Below are 7,916 nucleotides of genomic sequence, written 5' to 3'. Positions count from 1 at the left end.
GAATCCTGATCTGCTCAGCTTTGTCATTAGATCACAGCCGAACACCTAGCCCCCCTATTTTTTCTTTTTGCAGTTTGTTTATTTATTTATTGGTTTGGGGGCCACACTCGGCGATACTCAGGGGTTACTCCTGGCACTGTGCTCAGAAATTTTGCTCCTGGCAAACTCGGGGGACTATATGGGATGCCAGGAATCGAACTGGGTCCATCCCAGGTGAGCCGCATGCAAGGCAAATGCCTTACCATTATGCTATATCTCCAGCCCCTAAACCCTTTAAGCCTCTGTGGAGATGCTCGGCCTTATCCACTCTAGGATGCATAAGAGGTTCTGGACAGTGCCCTGTCCAGAGTGAGCTCATCAGAAGATGACTAGGTGGGTGCATTATGCCAGGGAGAGAGGGCTGTAGCAGTCAACAAGCATCTAGGCAGCTCTGTCCATGTGTCTGAGTGTAACACACACTGGACTGTGGTGGAATGGTAGTGTAATTACTAAAACAATTTCAGAGAGAGTAGACAAGAGGTTCCTTTTCACATTAGATCTGGGAGAACCACAGAACTCAAATATCTTTCTTCTAAGATCCTTCCTGTCCCTGGTGCAAGAGGACCAAGGCTGCCTGGTGGGAGCAGTAGGACTCCTAAGCAGCCCAGCCGGCTAGTGGCGGTCAGTACCGGTCCCTGCTGATTGAAATCTGTAGGTGCCACCCAAGGTTGTCACAAGATCTGGACTCAAGACTTAGGCACCCTCAGGCTGCTATGGGCAGGGGCCTCTACCTCCCCTATGAGTCCAGCTTTGCTTAGTGGACGTGGCTGCTGGGAAGGGTGCCCTTGGAGCAAGGCTGCAGTTCCCAGGCCTCCTCTTTTCCTCTTGGAGCAAGTCCAGACCCTTTCTCTATCCAGAGCCTCCTTTTTCACAGCCTCCCACAAGCAATGTCTTGTCATGTCCTCCATAGAGGCAGCTCAGTTATGAAAAGCTGGTGGCTACCACCACCCCACTGACAAAGGGAGTTGACACTTGGAACAAGGAGCAATGACCATCTCTCTGCTACTGTGATAAGCCTCCTGAATGCATCATACCAGGGCACTCTTTAGCTCCCTCAACTTCTCTGGAGCAAGGTGTGCATTCCTCTCCAAGTATAATCTCCCCCCCAAATTAAAACATTAAGCTGGGGCCAGAGGTAAGGCATTTGCCTTTCATGCAAAAGGTCGGTGGTTCGAATCCCGGCATCCCATATGGTCCCCTGTGCTTTCCAGCGGCGATTTCTGAGCATAGAGCCAGTAGTGGCCCCTGAGCGCTGCCAGGTGTGACCCAAAAACCAAAACCAAAAAAAATTAAGCTCTCCAACCCCCAAGAGACAGCAAAAGAAGAAAGGTCTGCAGGAAGGACCAGAAATGTGATATACTGTGATACAGTATAGCCAAAGAGGTTTTTTTTTTTTGGGTGGGGGGGCAGAAAGAGGCACCATATGAAACATCAGATTGTCCTTCCTTAGTCATGTACCTAAGTCCTCCAACCTTCCTGAGTGCCACCTAGGAACCCCAGGTTGCAAGAAGCCAACAAAATAGAAAAGTGCCTGAAGCCTTCTGCAGGGGGCCTGGCGCGTGGAATTGATTAGATACATCCGGGGAATGTCAGGGCTGGAAAGGGCTCGAAAGATGACCTCATGCTAGTCTCTCATCTCATAGACAAGCAAAACGCGGCCCCAAAAGGGGCAGGGACTTGCCCAAGGTCACCTAATACATTCGAGGTGGTGCCGGAACTGGTGGCCACATCTCAGCTTGACTTCAGAGCCCAGGCTCAGGAACCCAACTTATAAGCTAAGGACGGTGGGAGAAGCTTGTTCAGCAGCTCCCCTCAGTCCCTGGCGTCCCCAAATGTAAGCTTTCTTTCTCCACTTAACAAGAAAAAATGTGGTGTTTCTGCCCAGGAGAAAAAAAATACAGAAATCTGAGAAATACTAAAATGAAAAACGAAAATCCCAGGTCTGAACAAAAAGGCCCTCTTTTAAAGCTTCTTTTTCCCGCCTTCCTCTCTCGTGGCTCTCCTGAACCCCCCCACCCCCGCCCCAAAATATTTTGCAATAACAGTAATGCTGAGAGGAAAGAAAAAATAAAAATCTGATGCACTTAACAGATATTTCGGTACAATAATGCATCACAGATGTTCATATCAAACTGTGCACGCCTGCATACAGTTTCATCGAGAAGGCTGTTGCATTTCTGAATTTGGGGTGGGGATCCCCAACCACTCCTCCACCCAGGCTTCGCAATCCCACCCTTCAAAGCAAGCCCCTGGAAAGGAGGAGAGATTTCATCACCTCGCTCCAGCACGATAAGAGGACAAATTGGCGGGCTTGGCGGCACTGGCAGGTGGTGAAGGCTGTGCAGATTAGGGGACCAAGCCGAGCCCTGTTTCCTCTGGTCCTGGACTTACTTCCTGCTGCCCTCTAGGGGAGCTGGGCCCAGGACAGGGTTCAGGGTGAGCCCAGGCCGGGGACCAGGCAGGCGCCTTTCTGAAACCAGAGATTTGCGTTTGTTTGATCTTCAAACATGGGCTTTGGAGACTGTCAGCGGGCTCCAGGTTGGCCAAGGCACAGCTCTCAGAGACTTTTCCTAAAACATAGTCGATTCCACACACTTCCTAGCAAATGTTTGCAGCCTACCAAAGCCGTCATCCGCCTCAACAGCAGTGTTTCCAGACCTCGCAGAAAGATAGTTTTGTTGTTTTAAGAGCAACAGATTAAAGGCAGGGGCTGTTTAACCAGAGGGCCTGCATGCTGCCGTAGTGCCTCGTCAGATTCCTCTGTGGTCGGTACAAAGAGGGTGTTGAGAGTGATGGCAGAACCCCACCTCCCCTAAGCAAAAAAGCTATCGGGGCCAGACCCAGCCTCTGAACAGAGAGGACTCCCACAGACCTGCCTCCAACATGAGCTGGGTGGCAGCGAGCCACAGGGCGCAAACACCGATAATATGAGCTTCAGAGGCTGGCAAGAGAAAAGGCTCTTCGGGGCCGGCTAGTTCAGAGGAGCGAGCGCTGAGCCAGAGAATGCACAGGATTTTCCTCCCGTGGAGAAGGAGTCAGGCGTAGTCAGAACCCCGCGGGGCGTGACTAACCGCCCCAGTATTCCTGCCACCAGGGCCCTCTGGGTAAGGGCTCCGCAATTACAGGAGAGCCAGCAGGAGGACCGACAAACCAGCCTTTCTTTTGGCTGGCAAATCAATCTGGCTTCTTACCTCCCCAGGGACAAGATTGCATTTCCCCTGGAAAAACAAAGGCCAGAGATCTCAGGAGAGGGATCAGTTTCTGCCGCGGTTTCCCTGGTGAAGCGCTTGCTTGCAACATCCCTAGCCCCAGCCGCAAACAGGTCTGGTCCCCGAGGTAGAGTTTCCAGCCCTGTCAATTCCTGTTGCTGCCTCTTTAATGGAGAAGTACATCATGAGGGGTGTGTGTGTGTAAAATCACGCCTCCCTTGGGGGGCACCGGGCCAAGTCCCATCCTGGGGCCTCCTTGCAGGAGCCCCCAGCCCTGACTCAGAGTCCCCCCCCCATTCCAGAACTGACAGCCTGGTCTCCAGGCACAGATGTGAACTCATTGTTCCCAGAGCCTCAGAGTGGAGTTTGGGGCCAGTGAGTTGCGAGTGACCTCTGCCCATGGAGACGGGCTTTTAATGACATTTGGCTGGATTGGGCCTCTGGCAGCCAGAGACTTTAAACCCCCTAAGCGCCTCCCTTCTCCCTGCCCCCAGTGCTGAGGTTCAGAAATCACAACTGTCAACCTTTAAGCGAACACATTTCTTTGAAATTATTAACCCCCCTGGCTGTCCTTGCTGACTTTCTCCCGGCCTCAGTTGCCTAGGACTTTGCAGAGGCCTAAGAAAACCAGCTGTGCTCAAACAGCAAGCTGGGTGCAGGACACACGTCACGTGCCCCCTGGTCCCAGACCACACTACCCCCGCTCTCTGTGCTTCCTCCAGGCACACAGGACTGTGGGGTGCAACCTTGGGCCGGGCAGCTTAAAAGTGGCCTCCTGCTCAGAGTCACAGCTCCTTGGGAGAGCCAGTCGGCAAATTTGCAACTCCTTCTTTCTCTTTTGCATCCCTGGATGCTCCCAGGCAAATTCTTTCTGCTCAGGCAAGCACAGCAGGTGGGGGTGTATCTCCTCCACAGGAAACAATCCCCCTAACTCTTTGCCCCTATCTCACACACAGTGTCCTGGTACCACCATAAAAGCAGCTGTACTGTCCCCCTCCTTTCAGGGGCCCCAAGACTCTCTTCCTTGGGAGCCAGATGCAGGCACTAGCTGCCCTGAAGAGGCAGTCTAACAGAGAAAGGTAGAGAGAGAGGCGCAAGGGGACAGGCCTACCTGTGAGAAGTTGAGTCCATTGAGTGGATGGCACTGTTCCTCTACTCGCTCCACAGCGCCGGTGCTTTTCCTCATCTTCTCGGCCTGCTGGGCCAGGTAGAGGTCCAGCACGGGCACCCCTCGGGAACGCACGTCAGTCTCGGTGAGTGAGTTGACCATGAGCATCACCCATACGGGCCTCTTGCGTTCCCAGTTGCCCGCAATAGCGTTGAATAAGTAGTCGGCATAAAGCCCCTTGCCACGCTGGGCCGGTGTCATCCATGAGGGCATCATCAGCTTCACGTAGTCCAGGTGGCGCTTCAGCCGCCAGTAGAGCTCCCGGGGCAGCACGTCCTGCAGGTTCTCACCGTGGGGTAGCAGCTGGCAGCTGGCCAGTGCTGAGATGGTGTAAGGGTCAGTGAGGTCCAGCTCAAAGTAGACACGGGCACTGGCCTGGAAGGCTGCCTTGGAGTTGTCGGGGATGAAGTCCCAGACGCGGGTGTAGGGCACGTGGATGGTGCCAAACAGGTAGGCTGGGGGGTCACGTCGGATCGTCCACAGGAACGAGTTGAGGTCCCTCTGCTGTGGGGAATGGGGGGAGAAGGTACAAGGGACAGATGAGGCCCAGACAGAATCAGCCAGGGTTAGCAGAGTAGGCAAAAAGTAAGGGCTGGGGAAGCCCCAAGACCTGCACTCAAACCCTGACATGCCTTAGTTATAGGATCCTGAGGTCCTTGTTTTACAGACTTGAGACTCAACAAAATTGGATGAAAGGGGGAAACTGTGAAAAAATATTGTTGGCAGGAGCGAAATGTGGTGCTCAGGAACCATGGAGCCAGGCAGGACAGCTCCTGAGGATAAGTTTGCCAATATTCATGCGTGGCTGACCCTTCCTTGGTGGGACTTCAGGTAGAGTAGGGGAGGGTACCAGATCTTCCTCAGGTAAAAAGTAAGGAATCCATATATGTTCAAACTCCCTGTGAGAAACAGGAGTCCCACAGCACCAACTCAAATACCCACTTCTGTTCACTGAGGGCAGTTTTCATAAGGGAGGGCAGATTGGTAGGGACCAGCGACTCTCTACTATTAGGCAAAATTACAGATGAGAAAGTGCTTTAAAACCTGCAGGCTAAAGGGAAGTCTCAAGGCCCTGGTTTGGGAGGGGAAGATTCCACAGAATTAGTCCCCCAAATGCACATATTTTGGGTGTTTTCCAGAATCCTCCTTGAAAAAGATGTGCTTGGTCTCTAACCCTAATTTTCTGTCATCTTCTGTGACTAAACTCCAGACTAGGGTGTGTGTGTGTGTGTGTGTGTGTGTGTGTGTGTGTGTTACAGATGGGGAAAGAGGAGAGTAGAGAGGCAGAGGAGCTTCTTTCTGTGTGTGTGTGTGTGTGTGTGTGTGTGTGTGTGTGTGTGTGTGTTACAGATGGGGAAAGAGGAGAGTAGAGAAGCAGAGGGGCTTCTTTTTCTAGAGTCAGTTTACCCAGTTTAGGGTTGCATGGGAAAAGGACTTCCATAACTCTCACTGACAGCCAATTTCTATCCAGAAAAGTCCCCAAGCCTCCTCCTGCCCACCTGTAACCTAAGCTTTAGGTCAACTGACATGATTTTCCCGTCTGATATGAGTATGATGTTCTAGTGGTTGGAGGGGATGGTGCCTCAACTTACTAACCACCCTCTGTGAACCCCAGCCTCCTGCAAGCCAGACTAGCTCTCTGGGGCTGGCCAGCACCGCTGTACACTGGGCAGGCCTGCAGGCGCACCTTGCCCAAGGTCACCTAACTGCCTGGAACAGGGCAGGAGGGAAGGGAGGGTCCAACCCCCATCTGGGATGCCTGCTTCCAACTCAATTGTATTTTCCAACCATAGAAGTGGAGTGGGGGGTGGGGGGGCGATGCAAAAAAAAAAAATAATCAAGGGATTCCTTGGGTTTGGAAGGAAAAATTAGGAGAACCTGTAATTACTAAAACCCTCCAGTAAAGATCAGGCCAGCATGCTGGCACTTCCTTCCTCTCCTCTCCTACATGTGGGTGGAAATGGGGGCGCCTGGGAGAGCGGTGCGGGGTTACCTGGGCTGGATAAGTTAGGGAGAAGCGGGTTGGAAGCAAGTCGATCTTAGGATGGAGCGAGGGGGCTGGCCTTGGGGGACAGAGAGACGAGAAGAAGGAAGGGGCTACTGCGGGAAAGAATCGCTGGGCAGCGAAGTGGGGAGCAAGAGTGCGAGGCGTGGGGAACCCATGCCAGAGCGGAGCGGGCAAGATGCGAGTCCAGGGGGGCGCGGAGAGCGACCTTCCTGCCCCGTCCCGTCCCGTCCCGTCCCGCAGGGCGCAAGGTCCGGCGGGTGCGGCCAGGCGAGGAGCGCCCCACTGGGGGGCTCGGACAGAGGCGGAGCGGGTCGGGCCAAGGTGGGCCGGGGCCGGTCCGGGAGGAGAGAGAGAGTGTCTCTCTCGGGCAGGCGCTCGCTCACCGATCGGGGCGGCCGGCACTGTCCTCCGTCGGGCGGCTGCGGGCGAGCGCGGGCGATGGCCAGGAGGGCGGCGAGCAGCGGCCCGGCGGCGGCGGCCAGGGCGGCGTGCATCCTGCTGGGGGGCCCCGCGGGGTGCGCGCTCGGGGAGCGGGGGGACCCCCTCTGGGCGGGCGGGGACACCCCCCAGCTGGGCACGGAGGCTCTTGCGGAGCGCGGGGCTCCAGCCGCGGGATGCCGGGAGCCCTTTGGGGCGTGGCTGGCTGTCCCTGCCGGACTTGGGGTCCCCTCGGGGGCGGGGCTCCGACTGTCGGGAGAGGGGGCGCCCCTTCACCGGGGCTTAGCCGAGCCCCGGGAGGCTGAGTGCGGGGCGCGTCGGGGGTCTTGGGGCGCAGTGCGGAGGGCTCGGAGCGCGCGCGCCCGGAGGGACCCCGGAGCGGTTCTGCCGGGGATCCGGGCGTTGCGCGCGGGGCTCCAGGGGCTGGAGGGCGCGCAAGGGGGACAAGTGCGGCGGGCGCGGGGCAGGGCGCGGGCTGGGGGTGCCCGGCTGCCCCGGAGCGGGGTTCAGAGGGGCGGCGGGCGGCCGCGCGGCCGCTGCCCGGGCTCCGCCATGCTGCCGCTGCTGCTCGGGAGGGAAGGAGGGAGAGAGAGAGAGGGAGAGGAGGGCGGGCGGGAGAGAGAGCGGCGCGGAGCCGGGCCGGGCGGGGGGCTGGGGCCGCCGGGGCGGGGGGAGGGGAGGACCCGGCTCGGGGGCGGGGGGCCGGGCCGCGGGGAATCGGGGCGATCTGCAACGCCCGGGCGCGGCCAGGCGGGGGTCCGATGGGCATGGCAGGCTGCGCGCGCTCCTCCACGCGCGGAGGAAGGCAGAGCCCCGCGGCAGCCGCTGCCCAACTTTGTGCAAACTTCCCAGCGCGACTTTTTGCCTTCCCCCTTGCCCGCGCCTCCTCCGCCGCTCCCGGCCCGCCTCCGCCCGCGCCCGCGTCCCCCCACGCGCGACCGCCAGAGGGCGCCCGTGCCGAGGCCCCGGAGCACGGACGGACGGACGGACTGCGCTCTAGCGGTCCCCGCGGAAGGTCCCCCCCAGGGATGCTTGCTGGCTGTCACTGCAGACT

At 57.2% G+C, this 7,916-nt stretch overlaps 1 protein-coding gene across 1 annotated transcript; it reads right to left on the bottom strand.

Annotated features, from left to right (window-relative positions):
- Nucleotides 1-2,736: 2,736 nt before the first annotated feature.
- TRABD2B (TraB domain containing 2B) lies at nt 2,737-7,416 on the bottom strand. The gene is made up of 6 exons (XM_049775485.1): nt 7,386-7,416; nt 7,083-7,285; nt 6,808-6,969; nt 4,360-4,920; nt 2,912-2,980; nt 2,737-2,799 (listed from the first exon to the last, which is right to left on the bottom strand). Exons 1-6 carry the CDS (start codon nt 7,414-7,416, stop codon nt 2,737-2,739), a joined length of 1,089 nt encoding a protein of 362 aa, XP_049631442.1.
- Nucleotides 7,417-7,916: the final 500 nt, after the last annotated feature.

The sequence above is a fragment of the Suncus etruscus genome, chromosome 6 (assembly GCF_024139225.1).
Source record: "Suncus etruscus isolate mSunEtr1 chromosome 6, mSunEtr1.pri.cur, whole genome shotgun sequence".
Lineage (NCBI taxonomy): Eukaryota > Metazoa > Chordata > Mammalia > Eulipotyphla > Soricidae > Suncus > Suncus etruscus.
The sequence above is the reverse complement of the archived record's forward strand: the minus strand, read 5'-3'. Positions and strand labels throughout refer to the sequence as shown.